Source organism: Pocillopora verrucosa, chromosome 14, assembly GCF_036669915.1.
Source record: "Pocillopora verrucosa isolate sample1 chromosome 14, ASM3666991v2, whole genome shotgun sequence".
NCBI classification, from domain to species: Eukaryota; Metazoa; Cnidaria; class Anthozoa; order Scleractinia; family Pocilloporidae; genus Pocillopora; species Pocillopora verrucosa.
The window spans coordinates 10,715,826-10,743,197 of NC_089325.1; the positions used below are offsets into that span (position 1 = coordinate 10,715,826).

The 27,372-nt window shown below is 38.8% G+C and overlaps 3 protein-coding genes across 5 annotated transcripts; 1 reads left to right on the forward strand and 2 right to left on the reverse strand.

The window, feature by feature from the left end:
- Nucleotides 1-213: 213 nt before the first annotated feature.
- On the reverse strand, nt 214-7,406 carry LOC131773809 (N-acetylglucosamine-6-phosphate deacetylase). The gene is made up of 10 exons (XM_059089759.2): nt 7,291-7,406; nt 6,898-7,115; nt 6,210-6,349; nt 5,748-5,802; nt 5,191-5,406; nt 4,479-4,567; nt 4,029-4,167; nt 3,474-3,603; nt 1,361-1,407; nt 214-645 (listed from the first exon to the last, which is right to left on the reverse strand). The coding sequence occupies exons 2-10, from the start codon at nt 7,112-7,114 to the stop codon at nt 368-370; spliced, it is 1,311 nt and encodes a 436-aa protein (XP_058945742.2). The 5' UTR covers nt 7,115; nt 7,291-7,406; the 3' UTR covers nt 214-367.
- A 1,881-nt stretch (nt 7,407-9,287) lies between these two features.
- On the reverse strand, nt 9,288-16,986 carry LOC131773814 (ATPase family gene 2 protein homolog A). 3 transcript variants are annotated; one of them, XM_059089766.2, is made up of 14 exons: nt 16,765-16,986; nt 16,025-16,146; nt 15,889-15,931; nt 15,742-15,779; nt 15,571-15,650; nt 14,927-14,985; nt 13,963-14,598; nt 13,451-13,580; nt 12,930-13,113; nt 12,461-12,654; nt 11,705-11,942; nt 10,973-11,056; nt 10,340-10,519; nt 9,288-9,934 (listed from the first exon to the last, which is right to left on the reverse strand). In XM_059089766.2, the coding sequence occupies exons 1-14, from the start codon at nt 16,952-16,954 to the stop codon at nt 9,380-9,382; spliced, it is 2,733 nt and encodes a 910-aa protein (XP_058945749.2). In that variant the 5' UTR covers nt 16,955-16,986; the 3' UTR covers nt 9,288-9,379. The 3 variants fall into 3 exon arrangements, 2 of the variants coding, with proteins under 2 accessions (XP_058945749.2, XP_066017667.1); XR_010716230.1 differs by having other exon boundaries at nt 9,799-9,934; nt 10,226-10,519; XM_066161570.1 differs by lacking the exon at nt 16,765-16,986 and having other exon boundaries at nt 15,885-16,137.
- Nucleotides 16,987-20,255: 3,269 nt separating this feature from the next.
- LOC131773803 (uncharacterized) lies at nt 20,256-22,102 on the forward strand. Its single transcript, XM_059089754.2, has 4 exons — nt 20,256-20,397; nt 20,980-21,006; nt 21,240-21,263; nt 21,816-22,102. The coding sequence occupies exons 1-4, from the start codon at nt 20,322-20,324 to the stop codon at nt 21,989-21,991; spliced, it is 303 nt and encodes a 100-aa protein (XP_058945737.2). The 5' UTR covers nt 20,256-20,321; the 3' UTR covers nt 21,992-22,102.
- Nucleotides 22,103-27,372: the final 5,270 nt, after the last annotated feature.

Genomic DNA, 27,372 nt, shown 5'->3' on the forward strand with positions numbered 1-27,372 from the left:
CAGATGCTGTTATAACCATACTCTGAATGGACTAAAAGATATCAGATTTTATGCCTATTGATCCAGCTCTGCATCTTAGAAAGATGGCAGTGAGGCTGGATATTGCATGTTTTTGACCACAATATTTAGAAAATTATTTGCTGAGCAACTGCTTTCAGAATAATCTTTTCTTTTAAAAATATACTTTGTCAAATTCATTTAAGTATAGTTTTAGATCTTCTAATAATAAAATCAAAATTGGAAAACAATTTGTTAGGATTTGGGTAACAGTTTCACACTGATTTTTTTCTTTTTATAACATTTGGTGGCAAATTCATAGTGCTTATTTGCTTATTTTGTCAAAGGGTTGAGTTCAAATTTGAAGGACTTATCTTAGATGTGAATGCTCAGTCCAGAAATTGACACTCTTTTTTGATTTACTCCCCATCATGTTGTAGTTCAGTTTCATGACACCAGTCACTAAACCTTCCTTATGCAGCCATACTGGCTGACCAGCAATAAATGTAGCATGCACATTGAGGTCTTCATCCAGGAAGACTAAGTCTGCATCAGATTTGTAGTTCAAGGTGCCTTTCCTTTGTTCAATCCCCAGCACCTGGGCAGGGTGTAGAGTAGCACCCTCAAGTGCTTCCACTGCGCTGCAGCCTGAAACATTTTGAAAGAAGAGGATTCCTTTAACCTTTCACTCTCAAGATTTAAATACAACTTCTACTCACCAACTGCTTTTTTTTTTTTTTTTTTTTTTTTTTTTCATAGTTTGCACTCTGAGAATTTGAAGGAAAATCAAACAATTTGCCATTGTGGAATTCTTTTCCTTCTAATTACATCTTAATTTGGGAATGTATGGATATTGTAAAATTATTTTTGGGTCAGTCCTTGGGGTTAGAGGGCTTGGAAATGATACTTTGCTGCCACAGTGAGTTTTGTACTTTTTGGTTCCTAGAGGTGATTAAAGTGTATTGATTAATTCATCATCCAGCAAGCAAATGATTGAAACAGTGGAAATTGTGAACTTCTGTAAACAGGTTAATAACGCACACGAAAAAATGACACTGAAAACGAGTCCATTTTTCATGTAGCATGAGTGCAAACGTGTAAAGGGTGGATATTACAAATAATGTAAACGTGTTGTAAAAATTCTGTCTTGACTATTGTGATGCTTTTTTCATTTAAATGATAAATAAGTAATAACATGATTTCCTGTACGTATAATTTGGTGTAAATAAGCACTTTTATTTAAGCCCAACGGTCTCGTGCAATTTTGTTGTCTTTGAAAAATTTACTTGTGCTTATTTCCACCGAATTGCATTTGAACTCATGTTTTATTACCTACACTAAACAGAAGACAACAGGTGCTCACCTGACATTTTTCTGAATCTCTGAATGCAGACATCCATTGATGCAATGCTAAAATAAACACATTTAATATCATCTTGTTCACATAGTGAGTAACAGACATAGAAAGGTCTTCAGATGTCACTTACACCCTTGAAAAGCTTTCCTTGTCATAAAGGAGAGCTTTGATCATCAAACACAATGATTGTGCATTGTTCTTTCCACCCTCTGACCTATAAGAGTGACTAGCGTGTAATTTCTTCTTACAATGTCACACTTGAAACAAATATTAAGGTCACAGGAACAGGGGAAATGTTCATCAATTAAAGAAGCTCTCGATAGCCTACGTGTAGCCGTACCATCCCCTCCCAGCTAAGGTGAAACGGAGGTGAGGCAAAGTCTACGCAAACCTGACACTACCCATGTTCGGTGACGTTTCTCTTTTTGCAATAAAATATAGTGCCTTTTTTCGGTTAACCCCTTTTTGTCGATTCTTTCGTCAATTCTGATTGGCTAGATTTGGTAATTTGTTTTCATAGTAACGAACAAGTGAACAAAACGCGTATATGGTCAACTTTTCAGAAAACAGCGATCTACGAAGTTTCAAGGCAAATTTGCGCGACTTTTGGGATATAGACATTTGAAGAAGAACAGCAGAAAGCCATAGATATGTTTTTCGAAAGTAACACTGCCTCCGTTTCGTTACCAACTGGCTATGGAAAATTTTTAATATCTTAAGCAGTGCCAGTGATCGATTGCCTTTCTTCTCTAGAGGTACTTACAAAAACGAAGACCCCGAAAACGAAGACCTAAGACCCCCTACGAAAACGAAGACCCATCACGAAAACGAAGACCCATTACGAAAACGAAGACCCCCCCCCCCCACGAAAACGAAGATCCACAGTTGAGTAGTAGTCGTTTTAGCTTTAAAGTAGTCCCATTGAAGGCTCCATGGGGCTCTACTGTTGAAATATTTCGGATAAAATTGCAGACGTGCCAAATTCAGAATTCAAGATTTCTGTAAGGATCTTCGTTTTCGTAGTGTGTCTCATGAACATAATCTTTGTCCACAATGGTAATACCAACCTCTTTTGAACTTGTTTTAGTAATATGTCTTCGTTTTCGTAGGTGGGGGGGTTTCGTAATGAGTCTTCGTTTTCGCAGGGGGTCTTCGTTTTCGTAATGGGTCTTCGTTTTCGTAATGGCTCTTCGTTTTCGTAATGGCTCTTCGTTTTCGTAATGGCTCTTCGTTTTCGTAATGGCTCTTCGTTTTCGTAATGGCTCTTCGTTTTCGTAATGGCTCTTCGTTTTCGTAGATGGTCTTAGGTCTTCGTTTTCGTAACTACTAGATGAACCGGTCACTATGTTCATTGTGCCGTTCACATTTGAACTCGGTCGCTAAATTGCAAATTTACCAGAAAAATGGAAAATAAATTCACTTCAATGTTGTTGTTTATCTCGATAACCTTTACGCTAACACGTGCCACTTCGTAAAAAAATATTAGCAAGTGACATCGTTTTGCATAAATTAGAGTGACCTCACGGAACACGATTAGTGTCGGGTTTGCGTGGACATTCCCTCGGATTCGTTTCACCTTGCAGGGGGAGGGTACAGCTACACGTAGGCTAGCTACTCTCGATAGCCTACGTGTAGCCGTACCATCCCCTCCCCGCTGTAAGATTAGTGTCACGTTGGCGTAAAAGTTCGATCGCTTCCGTTTCACCTTGCGCGCGGGGGGGAGGAGGGTACAGCTACACGTTGGCTCAGCTCTCCACTGTTAAACAAATTCTCTTCGTCAACACTTTAGGAAATGTATTAACAACAGTATGGGGAATATGCATGCTAATGTTAGGGTGGATGAGCATTCTAACTTATTACAAAGAGGATTATCTTGTTTTGTATTACTGTGACAGGAACTAGTAATTGTGCCAGGGGAGGAGGGGCTGATTGGAGGAGAGAGTGCAAAGGTGTAAAATACTTTAGATGAAATAATGTAAAAAAAAAAAGGCATAGATAAACAGGAATCACTGTGAAGGGGGAGGGGGGGAGTTCTGACTTCCTCACCCAGCCCAGGTGCCCAAATAGTCCTAGTGAAATTGGTTCCCATAGGGTGTAGCATAGTGTCTATAGACTATACCTTCCTGCAAGTGTGTTAGTTCCTTTTAAGGTGGCTTTTTCATGATTTATCTCGACTTGCATTGGGCCGAGCTTGTGTAATCCTGGAGGAAGTCCAAGGGCAGCAATAGCATCAGTGACTAAAACAAGTCCTGTTTGAAAAAAAAAGAAAACAAGATTACCAAATGCACAAGCTTTTTTGTTTGTGAAAGTTTGAAAGAGAAAGGGGAAGGATCTAATGTATATTACATATCAAATGATGTGAGGTATTCAAGAACAAGTTTATTGCATGGGTGGAGTATGACATCAGTTGCATCAGAAAAGGATGCTTCCTACAGGTTTCGCAGAAAGATATGCTTTTCAAAATTGTATGAGAACCAATCACAACATCACTGCAACAGAAGCCATTACAGTCAAGGAATAAGTTTTTCCTGGAAAATAATGATCTGTGTTCTTCTCTCCTTGGTCCCCAGTACACCTGTAAATGAGGTGCTACTGACACAGCACCATAGTTTCTTAAGAAATTAACCCCCTTTTCAAAGCGGGAGACTGGTAAGGCTAGAGAACTCTTCCATACCATTAGGATGTGATCTGTGTGCTATTCTTGTGGCTGTTGGATGTGTGTGAATTCCATCAGCTATAAGTCCATAGAATATGGGTTTAGGGATATCGTAACTTGTGAGAAGTCCTACAATTCCAGGATCTCTGTGATGGAACTAAAATCAAAAGTTATAGTCATAGGTTCTACATTATATATTACAATAAAATACAGGATGACAGACCTAATTTGCCTTATTGTGGTTTTATTGTTCTGTTTCAGATCAAATTATAGTACTCAAGGGGCTACTGTCCTTGTATATTAATTTTCTCAAATTCACCTTGATTTCCATAAAGACAGAAGGTTCAACCCCCCTGAAAATTTTATGTGATCAATAAGGGGCTCTTCATTTAATTGGCTTGAGTAAAGTCTGTTGACCTTCTGACCTTCTGACCTACTGACCTTCTGACCTGCTAACACAATACTTACTGGCAACATGGCATTGAATAGATGAGTGATAAATGTAGCACCATTGTCTGCTGCTTTCTCTGCAATGGACAGGTTTGCTGCAGAGTGACCTGCAAAGATAGGAAATCTCAACTGTTTTGAGCAACAAATGTAAAGGTAAAGTCTGCTCTTAAGCATGTATTAACAGCTCATACTGCCACAGTTTGATATCCTTGTTTCCATAGCACTGAATGCTACCCCCAAGCATTTTATCAGGTATCCTTGATAGTTTGCCAGGACCCATTGTTACTCCTGGGTGGAGAGGGTCTCTGTGAGTTAAGTGTCTTTCCCAAAACCATAATAAATGACCTGCTAAGGACTCAAACCTGGACCTTTTGACCCCCCCCCCCCCACCCTCCTCCCCTCCACAGTCCAGTCTGCTGATATTAGCCTCTCCCACATTTCAAGTAATGGTTAGTAATGATTGAACACAGTACTGACAGTGGATTCCTCCTTTAAATGAAAACTTTTGGAGAACAAAAATTTTGGTAGAAAATACAAGATGATTGCAACACCTAAGATAGTAATAATGTACTCTATCTAGAGCAAAAAAATAAAAGCTGCCTGTCGGAATAATCAAGTGGCTTTTTAAAAGCAGTCAGGTCCCCTATACTTGATTACACAGCCTGGTAGATTACAAGGTCATATTCTTTTTTCCATTGATAAAACAGGAAAAGTTGTTTCTAAAATTCACCTATTGATACCACAATGTTCCTCTTTACTAACTGTTGTATGGACTCCATACTTTCCCCAGCCAGTTCGGGAGCTATTGTTATGATGCTCACATGATCTAATGAGCTATAAAAGTCCTCGATTTCTTGGGCTCCTTTGGTGCTGATCTGCCTCATCAGATGTTCTTTGTGAGCTCCTTTCATTTCAGGATTTATGAATGGACCTTCCAAATGGGCACCTGCGATTATGATGATTAACAACTGAGTTTCTTTAACCCTTTTAATTCATCTGTGATCATCATGGTGTTCGAATTAACTACAAAATGACCACAATCATATAAGGATTGCTGATTTAGTCAACACACTACTACTGTTCCGTCTCAAGGTTTACAGTCACTATCCTCATGATTATCATCATCATCACCATTATCGCAGCTGTCATAAATGTCATTCCCTGCACAACTATAATGATTGCATTATCATCTACATCTCCATTGTCAAGTTATCACCATCATGATATTTATCAAAACTATCAGTTTCATCATTATTGATATTGTTATCATTATTAGGTAATTCTCACCTAATACTTCTGCACCATGAACTCCACCTGGGGTTCGTTTTATCTTCTTCAAAATCTGGGGACAAATGAAAGTTCCACAAAGCATTTTAACCCTTTAACTCCCATGAGTGACCAAGACAGAATTTCTCCTTATAATATCAATAAAATACTGACCAGATAAGTGATGAGAATAAAGAGAAATATCAATTAGGGGATAATTGGCTGATCCAATACTAAATTCTCTGAACTAACATCATGAGAATTATATGGTTGACAGTGAAGAGAAGTACAAATTTGATCTGGGAGTTGAAGGGTTAAGGATTTATTAGCTTCCGATATGGCTACATTTTCCTAGAGAAGAAAGCAACACTTCAAGAACATGTAATATTTCCTGTCACTCCATGCAACAGAAACCATGATAAGCTGTAACAGGACAGGCCTTTAAGTGTGCATGTTGCTATTCCATAATAGGATATTATTTACCTCATTGTAACTTGCTTGCGATGATGTGACAATTGTAGGACAGTAAGATGTCACACCATGCTGTAACAAACCCTTGGAAACAGTCTTCAAACCTTCCTCCAACTTATCAGGATCAGAAGAGAAATCAACTCCAAATCCACCTTGAATGTAACAAATATTAAAGAAAATACAAGGCTTCATTGTCTCCTATGTATACATAGACAAACAAAAGCAGAGGCAGTGCTCCATCATGCTGTAAGAGAAATCATGGTCTGCTGGAAGATTCTGTCTCTACCTTCTCTCCTAGCTCTACCTTACCTTACCTTCTAAAAAACCTAAGAGTGACCAGCATCAAATTTCTCTCTACAATATTACCACTGAATCACACATTAATGTCATGAGAATAAAGGAAATGATCATCAACTGAAGAAACTCTTGATTGTTAGACAAATTCTCCTTGTCAGCACCTTTGTAAATGTACAGAGAACAGTGTGGAGAATATGTATATTGACGTTAGGGTGTAAAGGTTAAGTGCCTATACAGCCTCCACAGGGACAAACACAAACCCAACCCCCTTCAAACAACATGAACGTGATAGGTTTCAAGATGGAGCAAAAGCACAACCATTTCCCTAATCCCCTTTGCAAGAGGCTGCAACCATCTCAATCGCAAAACAGTTTCAAGTTATGTAGACAAAATGAGAACTTACCATTTATTTGGAGATCAATAAATCCTGGGCTTATGATTAAACTGTTACAATCAATTTGAACATCGGCGAGAACTTTCCCTCCCCAAAATACATCTCGTGGATCAATAATCTTGCCGTCTCTCACCCAAAGGTCTTCTTCAATTAATTTACTGTCTCTCAGTAAACGGCAGTTCTTGAACTGGTACAATTTTGTTTGACCCTCATGCCGCCTTTTCATACTGTGTGAAAAAAAAGCGTGTAAAAACATCTGCTCCTGGGTTGAAATTGGGATTTAATTCATTTACTCATCTCGGATCGAAAGCTCATTAATAGGGCTAAAATCAGTGCACAACAATGAAATCTTCACTTAGTGAATTCCAGGTACATGATATTCTTTTAAAATACGTTAAATACCTGTGGAAGGAGCTCGAACTCTGGAAAACATTGAAAATATCAGATGCGAGTGATTAATCCACGTGAAGTAATTCATGAAGCAGAAACCTGTTACATTGCAGTTGAGACTAGTGACGAGCAGGGGCTTGGGTAGGAGATAGATAGATAATCTTTATTTACCCACGAACAATTCATCAGCCATAAAAACATTCAAATATATAAACATGCATTAAATGGATAAGATACTATAAAAACTATACTCAAAGCACAAACCTAACTAAAGCTGCTTTCCACGAATGCCGTGCTTGAACGTACTTCTTTAATTAAACACTTAAATAACCCAAGGGACTCTGCTTGTCTTGCGTCACGAGGAAGTCTGTTCCAAAGGGTGACGCCACTATAGCTAAAGTTATTTTTGTAATAGTTTGTGCGTGGTAAAGGAACATTAAGCTTATTCTCAGAGTCTCTTAGGTCATACGCAGTTTCTCGTCTTTCAAATTTAGAATATAAATAATCTGGAGCTAAACCGTGTAGAGACTTAAAGACCATTACGGCTCTTTGTATTTGCTGCTGGGAAGCTAGGTTTTTCCATCTCAGGAGCTCAAACAAGTGACCAGCATCAGCGTCATAATTTGAATACGTCAAAACACGGGCTGTTCTGTTTTGTTGTTTCTGTACCTTGTTCTGCAAAGTTATCCCGCAGTTTCCCCAAACAATATTGCAATAGTACAGTCAAAATGTGGTTGCGATCAGAGCTTGACATATTAGAAGCAAAGTCGCTTGAGGGACAAGGTGCCTTATTCGTTTTATAGCCCCAGTGCCAGAGGCAACTTTCTTTGTTAGTTCATCGATGTGACTGCTCCAATCGAGTTTGTTATCGATGGTCACTCCAAGTGATTTTGCGGTGGTAACCTGGCTAACTTGATCGTCATAAATTGTGATCATGGGAGAAACTGCGAGAGTACTCAATCTCCGCCTTGAACCAATGAGCATAAACTCAGTTTTAGTCATATTTAAAGTAAGTTTGTTCGCTCTCAACCAATTGAGAAAATTTTCTAAGTCTTGATTTAAATATAACTGGGAGATCGTCTACACAATCACCCGCATATGTAAAGTGGGTGTCGTCGGCGTACATCCTCGGTTCACAATTGGATAAACAACTCGGAAGATCATTGATATATAACAGGAATGGCAATGGCCCGAGAATCGTCCCCTGGGGAACTCCACAAGTTAATGAACGGTTATTAGATAACGACCCATTAATGGAGCACATTTGCGTGCGATTCTCTCAGTATGACTTAAACCATTTGAACGCATTTCCCCATATGCCGTAGTGGCTTAACTTGGATAGGAGGATCTCGCGATCAACTGTGTCGAAGGCCTTTTTTAAATCAAGAAAAACGACAGCGTTGGTTTTTCCACGATCAATATTATACGCCTAAGTGTCAGTGGCTTCAAGGAGGGCCGTAACATTCGAATAAGTAGCGCGAAAACCCGATTTATATTTACAGATGATACTTTTCTCTTCTAAATAGGCATATAATTGATCATAGACAATTCTTTCAAACATTTTGGCTACGACTGAGTGAAGAGTCACTCCATTAATGGATAGTTTCCTGAAGGCGAACACCATGCCACGATCGCTAATACTGAATGTGAACCTTCGACCGTGGTAATTTTCTGCTTCTTGATTGATCAAAAATCCGGCGTCTTGGTTGTGGTCGGTTAACTATTCTATGTGGTTTGCTATAAAGAGGAACTAGCAAGAACTTTTCTCTCTCCATAAGGCTGGAGCAGATCCTTGATTCGCAATTATAGATATCACCTCTCTGGAGAGTAAATGACGCTATAGAGGAACTAACAAAAACACGATCTAAATTTGGATACCCAAAAAGGAAATTTGTACATGGGATCACAAACGGCAAAAGACACATTCAATAGATTCATTAGAGTACAGGGCCCCTGTATTCATTTCGTAGAGTCTGCACTGCATTGAAACGAGAAAAAAAAAGGACAACTTGAACAACTGCTGATTTATTGTTTCAAGACAGCCTTCCAGAGGTCTAAATTGGCATTTTACGTTCAGAAGACATGTCAAAATCTTAGCCTACTAAATAGAATGCACACCACTTTCATTCTGGTATTTTCTGTACATTTCTATCAACTCCCTAGAAGTTCTTGGCTTCACCGCCCTAAAAGCTTCATCGAAATGTCTCCTAAGCACTTCATTTGACTCAATGTCCTCTTGAAGGGCCATCAGAGCGGCCTCACGGCACAACGCTGTTATTTCAGCTCCCGAGAACATCTCGGTATTTTCAGCAAGATCTCCCATTACGACGTCATCTCCCAGGGGAGTATCATTGAGGTGGATTTTAAAGATCTCCTCCCTCGCGTTTTTGTCCGGAAGTGGCACATACACAATCCGATCAATTCTTCCAGGGCGGAGCAGTGCCTTGTCAATCATATCAGGACAGTTCGTGGCCGCAACCATGACAACGTCTTTAAGTGTTTCCACGCCATCCAGCTCAGTCAAGAGTTGAGTGAGAACCCGGTCAGATACACTTGACCCACCGTCATCTCCACCACTCCCACGGCGCGCCGCGAGGGCGTCGATTTCGTCGAAGAAAACGATGGATGGTGCGGCAGCACGTGCTTTTTGGAAAACCTGGAAAAGTGATGGTAAGTTTTAGAGCAAGAAGTTTTTCGAAAAAAAAAAAACTTTCTTCTTTTCATTGTCGAGCACAAAATGTACTATCTTTCTTACTCTATAGCAAGTTATTGAATATGATGTTATAACATGGCGATTGACGTTAAGACAGAATGCTTTAGAACTAATTTTCGAATGAAAGAGTAAGAGGATAAATTTCCGGGTTCGGTGGCAAAGTCAAGAAGGTAGAAGGCACCAGCATTTGTCTAATTTCACATGGAATATTAGGGATTAATTTTTTTAACGTACTAGTAACTCGCTGAGGAGAAAGCGAAGATACTTGCCGGATGACAAGTTGTTACACTTGAGGAATTTGACGCATTATCACCCGTGGGGCATCTCGCTGGACTGTTCACCACTGACCTGCCTTACTGCTTTCTCAGATTCTCCAACCCACTTACTGAACAGTTCAGGCCCTTTCACTGCCAAGAAGTTGAGCCCACTTTCTGTGGCCAGTGCTCTCGCCACAAGCGTCTTGCTGCATCCCGGGGGACCGTACATCAGAATCCCTTTGGGAGGGCGAATACCCAATCGTTGAAACGCCTTTTGGGGAACCAATTAAAAGAGATTGTCCGTCAGAAAAGTCAGGGCCAAGATCGAAGTTAACCTCGACTGGCGTTAAAATTGGTTTTCATTCCTTAAGTTTTATAACGTATATAGAGGCTAAGGTTTTGTGAGATTTTATCGCAGTGTTGATAACACCCAATTAATACAAACTTACCTTTTTATACTTTCTCACCGACGTAGAACCACAGTTTCTTTAGAAAGTTACCCCCTTTATTCATTTAGGAGAAAAATATTACGCTAATCATGAAATAGCTTCATCGTGGTTTGTACAAAACGGTCCCGGGAGATTCAGTACCAGTAAAATATAAGCCACAATTTTATAGATAAATTGCAACTCATACGAAGACTGGCATGGCTCGTAGGAATCACTTCATGTATGTCTCTTGGTTTATTTCTCTTTCGTATAAATTCAAAGCTATTGTTAATCACCTCTGGATGTTTTAGTGGCCATTCCACAGCTTGTTTTAGCTTCTGTTTGATGACTGCATTTCCCCCGATATCCTCCCAACGAACCTACACAAGTTATAAAATAAGAAAGATGGTAAATTTTGAGCTCGGGAATAAAATAGAGAAGAGCATTTTTCGTAACGACAAATTCACGTATTGTCTACTACAAAGGTAGTGTTCCCTTGGATAAATATATTTTCGTGTGAATTTCGATTAAGTGCCATGAAACCAACATCAAAGTATTTACATTGAAGGTAAAAGGACAGTAAAGCAAGGAACCGATGGTAATTCCAGTTAAAAAACAACAACAACAACAACAACAAAAAACAAGCAAATTGCCCGAAGCCCGGGAAAACGCGAGTAACCAAGACGAAGTTGGTCTTCGTTCTGCGTCTGATGGTGACGCGTATTTTCTGGATCAATCACAGAGCGAAGTAGAACAGAGCCAACGCAAGCCTATATCACTAAAGACACCAAATTAAAAATTCTCCTAGACGAAGGAAAATAACAAGTTTTCAATTGCGCTGCAAAAATATTGACTCTACCGATTCTCTGAATTGCAGTTTGCTCACGAGCGCTCGGTATTCATGGTTTTGCAAAAATAGACCGAGGACCGTCGGTAATTAAAAAGCCTATTCCACAAACCGGCCTTTTAAGCCGGCAAACCATCATTCTCCAAGGTCAAACAGAAATACCATTGAACACGATTCCCACCTTAGGTACATCAATAGACACTTCGCGCATAGCACTGGGGCGGACCTGTCGGAACGCCGCCATGATGTCCTCTCTGGTGACCAAAAGGCGCTCTTTTAAGTATTCCTCCTGGACCCCGACGTCATCGGTGGAAAGTCCGTTTTGTTCCGCTAAACAACGTTTGAATGACATGAGCCCTGCTTCTTTACACACAGCGGTAAGATCTGCTCCTACATAGCCATGAGCCAACTCTGCGAAACTTCAAAAAGAATGAAAAAAGAGGGTAAGTTTCTACAGAAACTGAGGTGCTGCGTCGGTGAGGTTGTGACGTGATAATTTGGTTTGATCAACTGAGTTGATAATATTAACCCTTTAACTCCCATGAGTGACCAAGACAGAGTTTCTCCTTACAATATCATTACAGTATCAACCAGACAAGTGATGAGAATGAAGAAAAATATCAGTTTGGGGATAATTAGTTGATCCAATACTAAATTCTTTGACCTAACATTATAAGAATTGTATGGAGAATGACAAATTTGATCCGGGAGTTAAAGGGTTTTAAGAGGCCAACATAAAGAGTTTCTAAAGCTGATCTCTCGAGCGTTAGCCCCTTGTCACGGCAGGGCTCTGACGAAGGGCTGACACTCGACTTTTCAGTCACTCAAAAGGCAGCTTCGTCAGCACAACCTTTTCCTCGGCTTTCTCCCTTCTCTTTTCGATTTGATTTTTCAGCTCGATACGATCAACTTCTCTGCGTCGTTCTTGTTTACATACCTTCTCAAATCATCTTCCGTGCAGCCATGTGGCACATTGAGCAGAAGAGTCCGCAGAATATCTTCACGGTCGTTAGCATTTGGTATTCCAATCTCAATTTCTCGATCCAGTCTACCCGGTCGGCGAAGGGCTGGGTCTATGGCGTCTGGACGGTTAGTGGCCGCCAAAAAGATCACGTGACTTGATGAAAAATTCTATAAATAATCACTTGAGTTTCAGTTTTATCTATTCTCTGACAAGCGGATTAATACTAATAATTCTTTGAGTTTGTAAACAACTAAACTCGTGTAAGGTCAAACTTCTTCACTCGCCTTGGGGAGCATAGGTCTTTTGTTCAGTTTAGATGGATTTTATGCGCTTATTTCCGAGACATAGATAGGCTCAGGGTCGAAAAACTCCTCCTCATCATCATCGTCATTATCATTAAAATAACAATCATAACCAAAATAATAACCATTTCAATCCTCACCGCTGTGTCTGCTCCATCCATCAGAGTGAGCAGAGTAGCCACTACTCTCTTCTCAAACTCATTTTGTACCTTATCTCTTTTGGGACACAAAGCATCCAGCTCATCTATGAATACGATAGCAGGAGCCCTCTCGCGAGCCTCGCGGAATATGTCCCTCAAACGTGCCTCTGTTTCACCGTAATATCTGGCGGGAAAAATAGAGAGAACAAAAAGGTTACTGAAAGATGGTGTTATTCAGTGAAAGACACAGCATAATTGGAGTAAAGGAACGATTTTTGCTTAGAATGCGCCACCACTGAGCTATAGAAGACTCGAGGCCGTTTAACTAGGTGCATGGTGACAAACTTCCCACACACTACTACGAAAGGAATGTCGAATGCGATGCCTTTGCGTGATGATGATGTAAATGAAGATGGTAACTGTGTTGGACAGCCTTTTGCGCAATGCGAGTAATGTTTGTATTGTGAAAATTTTTAATGTCGCGGGGTATGCTATTAATGAAGTATAAACGCTTTACAGACCTACTCAGAACATCCGGGCCATTAAGGCAGATAAAGTGGGCACCAGACTCCGCGGCCACTGCTTGTGCAATGAGGGTTTTCCCTGTTCCAGACGGACCGTGGAGCAAGACACCGCGCGGGGGTGGAATACCTGAACAATGAAGAAATGTTGTAGAGACAATTCATAGACCGTAAATGTTTATCAATTCCCACGACTTCCACAGGGGGACCAACTGAAGAAAGGAAAACATCTTTGAGAGTCCATGAAGACAACAGAAAAACAACCAAACTGCCAAAAGCGCGGGAAAACGCAGACGACCAAGTCGTAATTTTTTGCATCTGATTGGTTAAGAGAGTGGTGAGAGTTTTCTGAACCAATCCAAGAGCGAATTATAGGAAAACCAAAGCAATCACGGATTACGTTCGATACAAATTGAAAATTACTCTAATAGAGTATTGGTTACCCTAATTCATAGAGAATCCCCCTTCCTTTGGCTTTAAAGGAACTCACTTGTTATTTAACAACAACTTACCGTAATTTGTAAACATTTCAGGATGTTTAAGAGGAAGTTCGATCATTTCACGCACCAGCGCAACTTGCTTATGAAGTCCTCCGATAGATTTAAAAGTTACTTTATTTTTTAGCACGCTATGCTCACTTTGACGCACTCCGCGAGCGTGAATTGTCAGATGTGTTTCTTCTGGTGAAATATAATAAAATACTGACGGACCATCACGTTGGTTTGGCTGGACATCTGACCGCAAAGTGTTTCCACATCCGTGCTCAATCTTCGCCTTTGCATGATACGATTGTTGCACAGATCCTTCACTTTTTTCTTTTGATTCCACATCAACTAATTCGTCCTCAGTGTAGTTTTGTTTCTGATAATTAGATGACAAATTCCTCCGAATTGTCAAATCTTCAACATCACACGACATAGCTGCTTTTGCATCCATTCTTGTTCCTCTTTTAAGACTGAGCCTTTCCAGTTTGTCTGTAAGCTTTGAAGTTGAGGTGTTAGAAAATATTTGCTGGGGCTTAAATTCAGCTGGAGAAATTGAGTTTGTATCAAGTGTACAGGATCCAGTTAATCCTATAACCATTAGCTGCCGGGCTCTGCCATAGAATGTGACTTCTAATTTGTGTCCAGGATAGACATATTGATTCCCTGCAATGGTTTTGAACAAGTTTAATAAACAGTCCCCCAAGAGATAAATACAACCAGTAGGGTTGGGTAGGGATTGGGAGTAACAGTCTAGCACGACTCAACCAATTGGCATCTTACAATATGGTCTCCCTACCCCCCTCTCCATGAATATTTATTGACATACACACGCAATTGTAACATATTTGGTATCTTGACAGTCACATGCAGAAAGAGAAAAAATTTGCAGTCAGGTTCCAGGAATATAAATGGTATGTCAAACAGAAGAGAATCTCATTGGTTTAGGTTGTTGAAGAAGTAACATAGGTCAGAGAAACCTATTAGTACTTACGTAAATCTTGAAGACAATAATCAGTAAACAGTTGATTCACTTCAAACTCCACTGCATCGCTAGAATGAAACAAAAGTAAGTAAATCTTTTATTTTTGGGTGGGAAGCCTTGTTAATTGGTGAGGGAGCTGCTACCACCAACTGACTGAGAACAAATTGGGTCATCCCCAACTCCCTTAATGCATTTTGTCCAGTTGCTCATACAAACAGCAATGTATAATTCATGTCAACTCTTGTACTGTGAGATACTGTTAGATTATTCAGCAGCATTTTATCTATGAAGCACAGTACATTGTGGAACAAGGCTCTCCATCAGTTGGCCTGAAAATGTCTCTACCTTCTCTGGGCTGTTAGTAACCCTTTAACCCCTAGGAGTGACTAGCATCTAATTTCTCCCAACAATATCACTCCTAAATCACATATAAAGGGTCATGAGAATAAAGAAAATGATCACCAATGAAAGAAGCTTTTGATTGGGTAAACAAATTCTCCTTGTCAGCACCTTAAGAAATGTATAGAGAACAGTATGGAGAATATGCATACTGATGTTAGGGTGTAAAGGGTTAATTCTTGTAACCAGAGTGCACATAAAGATGGATTGCATTTACTGCTATGATAGAAAAAGGAAAAGAATCAACCATTTACCACAACTCAAGTTCCACCCTTGCAGCATGTAACCACAGCTTTTTCAGTGCTCTAATGCTGACGAATTCACCTCCTGAAACCTAAAAAATGGGAAAACTTAGTGAATAGGGCCTTGTTGAATAAAATTACAAACTTTTCTTCATAATAAGAAACAAAAATAAAAGAGATTACCTGCAGATTCTCAAGAGACAGTTGTGATAATGCCACACCTGGGTAGAGAACACTATTAATCAGTAATTACCAGCAGCAATAATTTTATGCCCTTGATAAATTAAGCCATTGGAACATTGATGAAAAAATCAAATGTTATCCACCTACACTCTGGGGAGACTCCCGATGAAGGCCATGCCATACAGACAATCTGCCAATGTAATATACAATGATCTTATTATCATGCTCATACACTAAAAATGAACCATGTAAAAAATTATGAGCCTTTTTCTGAAACATTTACCTCTAAGTTTTTTTGGTCTGACCTCAACACAACTCTTTTTCCAATGGGCAGGTTACACTCCCTCATTGTGTTACTGTTCAGCAAAATCACATTCTTTCGAGATGGCAGTGGCAGCTTACTATCTGATATAATCACAGTTAAACCATAAAATTAAACTTAAACCCCTTCTAAGCATCCAGTTATAGCTTTGGGAGGTCTATCTCTATATAAAAATCCTGTCATTCTGGTTACTGAGGTTTAAGAATGACTGGGGCTTGTGATGACTGATCAGTGACAGATCAGGCCTTGTTATCACTTCTCTCCTACTCTAAAGTTGTTTTACAATGGCCTCATAGATATTTAGAAGATCCAAAGAATATTTACTGTGAAATTTTAACAAATTTGGCCAGAAATGTATCTAAAGAGTCCTCACTGGCAACATTCTAACCCCGTTCCAGGCCTTGAGTCCGGAAAGAGACCCTGTCCAAGACCCTTAAAATTCATCTATTCTGTTTAAGATTTAAGACTCCGGGAACTAGATCCTGTTTGGAGGGAATAACCGTCAGAATAACCCCAACCCAATCTCAATTAGGAAAAACCCACGGCCCACATTTTTCTCCTTGGACCCACTATCGTTCCAACTTATAAAAAAACTTTCAATTCAGAAACCACTCAATTCTAAGATTGATTTAGAGCAAAAACTTGGTTTAAACTTAAAAACAACATCAGTATTAACCTTAGATCACTTCTATCTGACGAACCTGAAATCATTTTGTTGTTCCTCTCCACAGCGAGAGCGTGCAGGACACCATCTTGTATGAACGCGCACTTATGATCTTCGCTGGACGAATCTGCTCCACATACCGCCCTGTGATCAGCTAATTGACGAGAATACACCAGTCTTCCACATAATTCACACAACTGAAAGCTATCGAGCTTTTTCTTGCTCATCTTTCGCGCGGAAAAACACGTGAAATTAAAAATTTTCAAAGTAAGGTTCACATGACATAAATATAAATAAATGATAACCCGCTGACATATAGTAGTTCAGAATCAACATAGGTCCCAGTGCTCTACGTTATTTTGTTAAGATACGTGTGCAACCCGAACAATAAATTTTGTTTTTATTGCATTGTAAAACAAAATTTATCGAAGGAGAAAGCCACGTGTGTTGATCCCTCAACTCTCAAGAATAACCAAGACAATTTCTCCTGTCAATATCAATGCAATCTCAAGTAGACGGGTGGTGACAATGAAGAACAATATTAACAAAGGGGTTTTAACTTGATCCCAAATTCTCTGAACTACCTTTAAAAGAATTGTATGGCGGACAGTAGGAGAAATTACAAATGAGATCTTGGGAGTGAAAGGGTTTTTAAGAAACAAATTAAATTAAAATGCAGGGAGAATGATGAGTTTATTCTTGGTTATATGGTACACCCAGGGGATCTACTTTCTCTGCTTAATGATAGTTTGTAAAGTTATTGTCACAGAAAGAGATATGCTGGAAAGATTCTATACTTAGTACCGAAATAGCTTTTTGGGGTTAAAATAATGTTATCCCTACAACTGACTGATTTCGGCTGGAGGTTATCAAACTGAAACAAATGTTTGTTCATGCGTTTCTTTTTTTGCTTAGGAAAGCATTACATCATGGTTTAAGCACGGCTGCCGTCATGTCGTTTTTGACAGAAATGCTGCATTTTTTTTTTTCGAGGTAAAAGTGTGCTAAAAACGGTACTTTCCCCTTGGTGGTAAAAGACATGTTATTCTTTCTAATTGAAGCGCATAAGTGAAGACAGCTAAACATTAATCCCCATTATTTCGATGGATTATTAGCGAAAGAGGCTAGAATAATTTTACAAAAGTACAGACCCAGCCGTACGTGGTAAAGACCGTTTAGACTGCAGTTTTCCATGCTTTCTTAATTCAATATTCAAGCATGATTCCCTGTTTGTTTTGCAGACTTTCAGACTCAGTGTTAAAGAAAATGTGGTCCTTATTCTGCCTTTGTTTACTTGAGAAATACGCGTTGATTTCCCTTGCTTTGAAATTTTAGCATATCTTTTTCGTTAATTTCCCTTGCTCTCTCTGGTTCGCGTTGATTCGAGTAGTGTTTACTTCAGTTGGCCTGACAACTGAACACTTGCGTCAATTAACTAAAGTAAAGTACTTCTCCTTTTAACCAGAACCACGGAAAGGGCTGATCAAAGATCAAAACGTTCTGAAGGATTTTTTTACCTCTCTACAACTCGGAACCTTTCTTGACTACTTAAAGACACTTGTTGAGTTATTTGTTTTTTTGTTAACTTTAACGTTATTTGTTTGTTAAAACAAGATTTTCGTCTTTATTCGATTCTTTAAGAGTAATATCCAGTGTACGACATAATTGATATCACATTTTTTTGCATATGCTTTTGACAGACAACTACCAATGTGATTTCGCGATTTAAATCCATTTAAAAGTTTAGGAAAACAGGAAAAAAAAAATCAGTGGATATAATTCTTAACGAAAAACATGGGAAAAATCCAGGTGAAACTCAGATGCTCAATTTCAGTGTCGAAAAAATAATAATAATAATAATAAGTCTTTATTAAGCACTCTAAACAACAAACGTGTTTAGTTACAATGATATGAAATCAGCAAGTATAAAACTAATAAACTAACTAAATTACTAACTGAATAACTAATAAGAGAACAAACATCTATTAATAAAGGTCCTTTTGAAACGTTCAGTTCTGACAAGCGGGAGAATATAATTATGGCGCCTCTTACGTAGCGTATCCATTGTTCGCTCTGGTGGCAAAAGGTCATCTAAAGCTGTTGGAAAATCGCTGTCGGTGATCTTGGCCCACAACTTCTTATCTTTTAGAAAAAATCGATTGCCAACAATGTTTGAATAAAGCAATACTGAATTTCAACGCAAACTTTTTTGTTTCGATAGTTATCAGAGTGTTTCGAAAATAGGGAAAAACCAAGAAGGAAAATGGAAGTTGTTCCAGCAACTATCTTCATAAAACCGTGCCAGGAAAACTCAACATAAAACAGACTGTGCAATGTTTATTTTCGCGTTTTTCAAAAAGATGCAAGTTTCTTATTTAAAGGTTTAGAAAATCAGAAAAAATCTTAAAAAAGATAAGTTACCTGATATATTCTCATTAAGGCCTGGAAATTTAACATAAAACAAGGAATGGATTTTAACATTTAGTTTTGCGTTTCACAAAGCACCTATTGTAATTTTCTCGTTGGTTTTTCGTGATCCTTGCATATAAATTTGTTACCTCATTTCTAAAGAGACAAAGCTAAGATCGAAGAGGCGTCTCTAGCTGAATAATTTACGGGGTTATCTTGGTGGTGTTACCACCCCTTTCCGAGAGAAAACTGGTTATTTATTGTAACTCCACTTACATACATTTATAACGCGAACTTGTTTTGTTTAGAAGATCCCCTTATTCATGGTAACAACAACACGCTTTGTAACAAAACAGCGTTAACAAAAGAGAAATAGTTGTTTTTGCTAACTGCACGGAACAGAAAAAAGCATAAATTAAACTGGGGCTATATGGTGAACTCAATGATCCTGTGATTCCAAGAGCAGAATTATGCCATCATCTCCACACAACCCCTCCCAAATGGATCCGCCATTTCTAACAATCGGTCCCTAGTCTCCTATAAGAGGCATGCTCGCCCCTGATTCCTAAGGCTGTGTTAAAGCCACGAATTTTGCATAGCGAATCCCTATCATTACTCGTTCCTATTAACTTTCTCATTCTTGCTCTTCTACTGCCCAGTGTTTGAACCTCAGTGTTACGCAAACGTCTGTTTTTCAAATGTCTTATTTCTGGCTGAAGCTCGAAGAGGTCACCCAGTCCTCATTCTCAACAACAGGAATCACATTAATAACCGTGTGTATGATTTTTTCGAGTTAATAGGAAAATAGGAAAAAAGTAAAAACTTGATACGCGACAAAATAAAAAAAAAATTTTCATTCATAAATAAAACTTATGAATTACCAATCAATAGGAAAGATTCAATAGAAAAAAACAAGAAAACTTCCCTTGACATCGCATAACAAGACAGCTACAAGCTAAAAAGGGTGGATCAAGTTTCCTAAAAAACAAGATTGAACGAACGGTGATTGGTTTTGAATTTATTACCTGCTGCTTGGGAACAAAAGGATGAGAACATTCTTTTTAATATTTATATTTGTGAGTCTAATATATACTGGACGATATACAAGCAGATCTAAAATTGGCAGAAGAGTTTACTTTACAAGAGGCTTTATTTTTCTGGTGCAAAAGAAGACACTTATCCACAATGAAGATTGCCCTGTATCTGATTGGTGCTGCTTGGATGGTTTATGTTATAGTGGATGCTGGTAAAGGAAAAGCCCGTAAGTCAGTGTAATTCTTAGTTTATACGCATCATGTTCAATTTGGCTTCAAAAGTAATCCTTTACTGCATTAATTTTTTCTTCAGTACTCTCTTCAATTAGTCTGGAAAAGTCGCACCACCTTAAACCAATCGACCCTTAGTTTTGCACCTCTTTTCGCATTGGGAAGGGCACGACACGTGTACTTCCAACATTAACAGTATCTCAAGAATCAAAAGGGATAACTTGAAATCTCACATTACCTTACCTCTCTGTAAAATTTGCGCCTCCCGCATTAATTTTGGGCCTAATCACGTGTCACGCATGAACCTTTTGCTACCCTCTTCGAGCAATTTGTGTTATTACTTTAAGATATTAGTAACCTTGGTAAATGTCAACAGTTAAATTGGTCAGCCGTTTAGTAAAGCGTTCCGTTCTTTTCAAGTGGTCCCTTTACGATGATTATGAAAACTGGTATCTTCTCGTTCAAAATCATCCAACATTCTCGCTTTTTCTTCAGTCCTTACCCAGCAAAACTTGTTTTGACTATTTGTAACAGTGATAAAGAGGCCATGTGAAATTGTTTTTTTTTTTACTTTCAAGATAATAACAAAGGAAGTCACAAGTCAAGTAAGTATTTCCTTACAGACCAAAATATCTTCCCTCCAAGATTGAAATTCCTAATTTCTTGATTATTTGATTCCCTTCACGATGAGTACAAAAACTGGTATCATCTCGTTAAAAATAATTTGACATTCCCTCTTTTTCTTCAGTACTTACCCAGCAAAACGTGTCTTGAATACTTTTAACTGTTTTAAAGAGGTCATATAAAACTTTTATATAATTTTTTTTTTGCTTTCAAGGTCATGACGAAGGTCACAAACTACGTAAGTTTTTCCATGCAGACCAAAATATCTTCCCTCTAAGATTTAATTTCCTATTTTCTTTTAATTTTACCTCTGTTATAGTACAGTGCGAGGAAAAGAGTATTGTATAACGACATATCCATCAGTTAAAAAAACATAATTTATACAGAAACAAAAACACGGACTAAACTCTGTCTTTGCCCCAGATCGTGATGATATTTAACAGGTCAGAAGGTCGTTGCTTTATGGTATGAGATTCGGACTCTTCTAACAGATTGTGCTTGGTGCATTTAGGCAGTCTGTACCTAATCTCAAGGGCGACTAATTGTTGAATAAGGAACCAGCCATTTATTAATAACCTAGTGGAGAGATCCCATGGTTTGTAGGGGGGGAGTTGGAGGGGAAATCAGTCGTCTCTAATATAGTATAGAAAAATGACTGCCAATTAGCTGCCAACGAGGGAAAAGGATCATGAGTATATTACAGAGTGTTATAAAGGGATAAAGTAAAATTCCACCGTGACACAACCAATAATGACCTTTCCCTTTGTTCAAATCTCTTCTCTTCCTTCAGCTTGTACGGACGACGAAGTTAAAGCAACAATGTGTTTGAATGGAACGTGTTTCGCCTTGGAGCCTGAGCCGGGCGTCAGGTCCATAGGTTGTCATTGTGATGAAGGATTTACAGGTTCCAGATGCCAGTATCAAGCAGTAGACCCGGACCTCCTGGAGACAGAACCTGGAAATTAACAACCTCCCCTAGAGATTAAAAAAATTCTTGAACAACTCCGCAGATTTAGTACTAGCGAGTTGAAAAGGAATGCGAAATTGTGAAAAATTTGGGCGAAAACTGAAATAAATCTGATAGTATAGAAACTTTTTTTTTTTTGATGAGTCAAATATGAGTCAGGTAATAAATGTCCGAGGGAGGGTCAGGGAAAACTCGCCCCAGTCTCCAACCCAATCTCAGCCCCAGTGATGATGGATGACAGCACAGATTTTTTATGTGCATCCTTATATTTCAAATAAGATTCCGTGTTTTCACTTTTTCCCTTGACGCTTCCACAAGATACCAGTTGGTTGAGCAAATACTTCGATGATTAACAAGTTTGTTTGTCAGAATTGATTAAACAAAGAACAGTTTTTCTATTTTGTCATTTTTCTTTTTCTCCTTCTTTCTTTGCACTTTCCTCATGTAAGCTGGAAAGTCCTTTGCACGTCGGTCGTATGAAGCTTTCTGTGTTCGCGTAGGATTTGCCTCATGTACTGGGGAATCAAATGTCCACGAGTCTGACAATTCCACTTTTTCTTCAGTCTGACCTTAAAAGTTCCTTAATTCCTCGTGAACTTCTTGATTTGTATCGAAATCCTTCGCCGCTTATTGGTTTTGTACTTCGCAAATTGTCATTTTCATCGAGTACCACTATAGAAGTCTTAACACCATTGAAAAGCTTTGAACACTTTCGTCCGATGTTTCACAATGGGAGGCGGTCTTGTGACAGAAGAAGGACGGAAAGATCCCGGTCTGCGACCACCGAGGTCCACACTAAGAAGCTGCTGAAGCTGTTGACGAGAAAAACAAAATTCCCGGCTGAAATTATTATTCCGGCTTGAATGATTTGCACACTAAGACAGAGGCCTTATTTTCGGAAGCCAATCCTATATTTACACCATTTTCACTCGCTCATGTTAGGGCGCTATTTGGTTGTTTATTTAATAAACCAAAAGTATAGTCGGCTGTGAATATATGAAAGACATATATTTGAACTGCGGATAAAGACGTGAATATGAAGGCGATCTTCGCAGTAATGAACACTACTTAAGCAGCCTTCACCTAAGTCCTTCCAAATTGATCCACCATTTCCAATAATCGGTCACTAATCCTTTATAAGAGGCATGCTGTCCCCTGATTCCTAAGGCTATGTTAAAGCTACGAATTTTGCATAACGAATCCTTATCATTACTCGTTCCTATTCTCGTGTCGCTCTTCTACTGTACAGTATTTTGTACCACAGTGTTACTCAAACGTCTGTTTTTAATGTCTCATTTGCTGCTACAAGCCCGAAGAGGTCACCCAGTCCTCATTCTTAACAAAGGGAGTTACACTAATAACCGTGTACATGGTTTATGCGAGTTTATAAGAAAATAGGAAAAAAATTAAAAATTTGATACGTGACAAAATTAAAAAAAGTCTCTTCATTCGTAAATAAAAACTTATGAATTACCAATCAATAGGAAAGATTCAATAGAAAAAAACAAGAAAACTTCCATTGACATCGCATAACAAGACAGCTACAAGCTAGAAAGGGCGGATCAAGTTTCTTAAAAAACAAGATTGAACGAACGGTGATCGGTTTTGAATTTATTACCTGCTTCTTGGAAACAAAAGGATGAAAACGTTCTTTTTAATATTCATATTTGTGAGTCTAATATATACTAGACGATAAACGAGCAAATTTCACAGCAGATCTAACAGTGGCAGAAGAGTTTCCTCTACAAGAAGCTTTATTTCTCAGGTGCAAAAGAAGACACTCATCCACAACGAAGATTACTCTGATTAATCTCTTTTTTTTGCTTTCAAGGTGATGGCGAAGGAAGTCACGAGCTACGTAAGTTTTTCCTTGCAGACCCAAATATCTTCCCTCCAAAGTTAGATTACCAATCTTCTTGATATTTTTTATTTTACCTCGTTATAGTATAGTGCGAGGAAAAGAGTATTATATAACGACATCTCCATCGATTACAAAACACAATTTATACAGAAACAAAAACACAGACTAAACTTCGTCTTTTCCCCAGATCGTGATGATAATTAACATGTCAGAAGATCGTAGCTTTATGTCAGAAGATTCGAACTCTTAATATGTTTTCTTCTAACAGACTCTGCTTGGTGCATTTAGGCAGCCCCTGCCTAATCTAAGGGGCAACTAACTGTTAAATAAGGAACCAGCCGTTTTTTATCCTGGGGGGGGGGTGGGGGGTTTAACATGGTTTGCATGGGGGGAAAACTGTAGGGAAATCAGTCGTCTCAAATATAGTATAGAAAAATGACTGCCAATTAAGAGTGTGTCCACGAGAGTACCAGGCAGTCGTACTACATGCCATCTTTATGGTTTCAATGAAACTTTGGCAGTTTAAGGGTCTGCCCCAAAACTCAAACAGACAAACTTGTTTCTGTTTTGGTTTTTGGATATGAACCACCACTCGGTTTTTCTTGGTTTTCACCGAGGAAATCGCTTAAAAATAGGTAAAATGTATGAAGCTCTCACTGCAATGGTGGTTAGCCGATATTCTGAGGGTTTGCATAGATATTGTTAACTCCTTAATGAATGTATGACGCAAGTGTCAGTCGATTTGATCGATGGCTTGTCAATCAACAGAGGCAAACAAATGACTGTGTTTTAGACTTTTCGATTCATCCAAACATTGAAAACTTTGAGGTCAAATATCTCCCCTTGCCAGGCAGCTACAACACTAAATTTAATTTTCCTTTATAATCCATTATTCCATCTCTGAAAAACATAAAAAAACCATCGGGCATTGCAGTATTTTCGTCTTGGATGCCTTTTGAAATATGTGATGGTGACAAGCTTCTCTTAACTACGCCTGTCCTGCAATTCTGGCTCTAGGCAGCCACTTGAGCAAATGAACCTACATTTCATAGCTTGTTATACAAGATGATTGATAAAGGAAGCTAAAAAACTTGAATAACTTTCAAGTTGGAAAATTTCACATACAGAGAGATGCATGTAGGCAAAATGTTGAAAGGAAAACTCTAGTGTTTCTTTCTTCTGTCGTACCACAACTTGAGTTCCACCCTCGTAGCATGTAACTAAAGCCTTTTCAGTGCTCCAATGCTGATGACTTCATTCCTTGAAACGTAAAAAAAGGGGAAACTATAGAGGGAGGGCCTTGTTGAATAAAATTACCTACTTTTCTTCATAATGAAAAACAAAAATTGCAAAAATTTCCAGCAGATTCTGGAGAGAAAGTTGTGATAATGCCACACCTAGATGGAGAACACAATTAATCAGTAATTAAACCAAAGAATATTTACAGTAAAATTTTAAAATTTTGGCCAGCACAGCATATCAGGAGTCTGCACTGGCAACATTTTAACCCCACTCAAGGCCTTGAGCCTGAAAAGAGACCCTGTTCAGAACCATTTACGACTCCGAAAACCATATTCCGTTTAGAGGGAATGGCGGTCAGAATACCCCTGCCCCTCCCCCCCCCCATTTCAATTAGAAAAAACTCACGACCCCCACTTTTCTCCTGGGACCCACGGTCGTTTCAACTCATAAAAAGCTTCTAATTCAGAACTTGCACAACTCTAAGATTAATTAAGAACAAAAAATTGGGTTAAACTTTAAAAAAAATCATTATTAACCTTTGATCACATCTATCTGACGCACCTGAAATCATTTTGTTGTTCGTCTCCACAACGAGAGCGTACAAGCGACTAAATACAGGAATGGCTCCGACCTGTGATTGGATGATAAAAATAGTAAAAGTTAATAACTTATATCTTAACTCCTTGCACGTGAGTATAGTTAACCGCGTGTCTCGAAAAGGAACAATGAAATATCAATGTGAAAACGCCGATGAGTCAAACAAGAAATGGCTACTTACATAATGAAGAGAAGGCAGAGTCTAGCTTGTTCAGCGAGGTCGTTCAGCGATATTCCAGCGATGGAAAAGTCATCTGCTGACTAGCTCCGCTGACTAAATTCATTTAGTCAGTTCACGCGCACGAACAGAGACTGGAGCCATTCCTGTATTTCACCGCAGACAGGAATAGCTCCGACTCAATTTTAATAATTTTTTTCAATAATTTTTAAATAATTTTTTCAACAGTTTTTAAAAAAAAATTTAAAACTAAACTAGTGAGCAGCGCTGTGCGAACAGTAGTTTTAAAACAGATGAAGAGCCCGATGAATGGATTTGTCCTTAATGTGAACAATAACCTAGAAAATCAGTTTTCCACGAAAAAAAACTCCCTCGATTGTGGCTAAGCCATATTTATCCAGCAGAGCATACTGTAAATTAAAAACATCGCACTGAACTAAGCACTGTAGACTTCAACTTAAGAAGAACCTAATAAATCGCTCTTTCAGTTTTTATCTCAGTGTATGAATTATTTAGCCAGAACGAAAAAAAAAATTAACATACGCATGAGTTGGAGCCATTCCTGTCTGTGGTGAAATACACGAATGGCTCCAGTCTGGTCGTCTGCCTAAACTGACTAAATGAGTTTTGTCAGCGGATGACTTTTTCATCGCCGGAATATCGCTGAACGACCTCGCTGAACAAGCTAGACTCTGCCTTCTCTTCATTATGTAAGTAGCCATTTCTTGTTTGACTCATCGGCGTTTTCACATTGATATTTCATTGTTCCGCTTCGAGACACGCGGTTAACCATACTCACAAGCAAGGAGTTAAGATACAAGTTATTAACTTTTACTATTTTTATCATCCAATCACAGGTCGGAGCCATTCCTGTATTTAGTCGCTAGTCGAGAGCGTGCAGGACGCCATCTTGCATGAACGCGCACTTACGATCGTCGCTGGACGAATCTGCTCTGTGATCAGGTAATTGACGAGAATGCACCAGTCTTCCACATAATTCACACAACTGAAGCTATCGAGCTTTTTCTCGCTCATCTTTCGCGCGGAAAGACTCGTGAAATTAGAAATTTTCAAAGCAAGGTTCTCATGACATATATATAAATAAATGATAACCCGCTGACATATCGTAGTTCAAAATTAACATTGGTCCCAGGTACTCCACGTTATTTTGCTGAGATACGAGTGAAGTGAAGGATTGAAAATCCGAACAGGAAATTATTCAGTTTTAATAGCATTATAAAAAAAAGGTTATTGTTGATTTCTTCACTCAGAATCTAAGAACACAAGTATTCAACGAGAACGTCTGGCGCATAGCGCCACATGTTTTGATCCCCCAACTCTCATGAATAACCAATGAGGCTTTCACCCCCAACTGTAACACATGTTTAGGAGCCACAATGATTCGGGGCCAGTGATAAATTTTGTAAGGCTTTGTAACCACACGTGAAAGCAATGGCGTTCGAAAGGAATCGTTTAGGTCTAGAAAAACCGCTCGCAAATAG

What these genes read in the sequence shown, in the direction of transcription:
- LOC131773809 (XM_059089759.2), bottom strand. Translation starts at nt 7,114, where the DNA reads ATGAAAAGGCGGCATGAGGGTCAAACAAAATTGTACCAGTTCAAGAAC. An exon ending in TATTCAATGCCATGTTGCCA is followed by an intron (nt 4,168 to 4,478) that starts GTAAGTATTGTG and finishes TTTTGATTTTAG; the next exon opens with TTCCATCACAGAGATCCTGG. An exon ending in GAGATTCAGAAAAATGTCAG is followed by an intron (nt 646 to 1,360) that starts GTGAGCACCTGT and finishes AAAATGTTTCAG; the next exon opens with GCTGCAGCGCAGTGGAAGCA.
- LOC131773814 (XM_059089766.2), bottom strand. Translation starts at nt 16,954, where the DNA reads ATGAGCAAGAAAAAGCTCGATAGCTTTCAGTTGTGTGAATTATGTGGA. An exon ending in GAACAACAAAATGATTTCAG is followed by an intron (nt 16,147 to 16,764) that starts GTTCGTCAGATA and finishes TGATTATATCAG; the next exon opens with ATAGTAAGCTGCCACTGCCA. An exon ending in CTGAGAAAGCAGTAAGGCAG is followed by an intron (nt 9,935 to 10,339) that starts GTCAGTGGTGAA and finishes TCACTTTTCCAG; the next exon opens with GTTTTCCAAAAAGCACGTGC.
- LOC131773803 (XM_059089754.2), top strand. Translation starts at nt 20,322, where the DNA reads ATGAAGATTGCCCTGTATCTGATTGGTGCTGCTTGGATGGTTTATGTT. An exon ending in TGCTGGTAAAGGAAAAGCCC is followed by an intron (nt 20,398 to 20,979) that starts GTAAGTCAGTGT and finishes TTTACTTTCAAG; the next exon opens with ATAATAACAAAGGAAGTCAC. An exon ending in TGACGAAGGTCACAAACTAC is followed by an intron (nt 21,264 to 21,815) that starts GTAAGTTTTTCC and finishes CTCTTCCTTCAG; the next exon opens with CTTGTACGGACGACGAAGTT.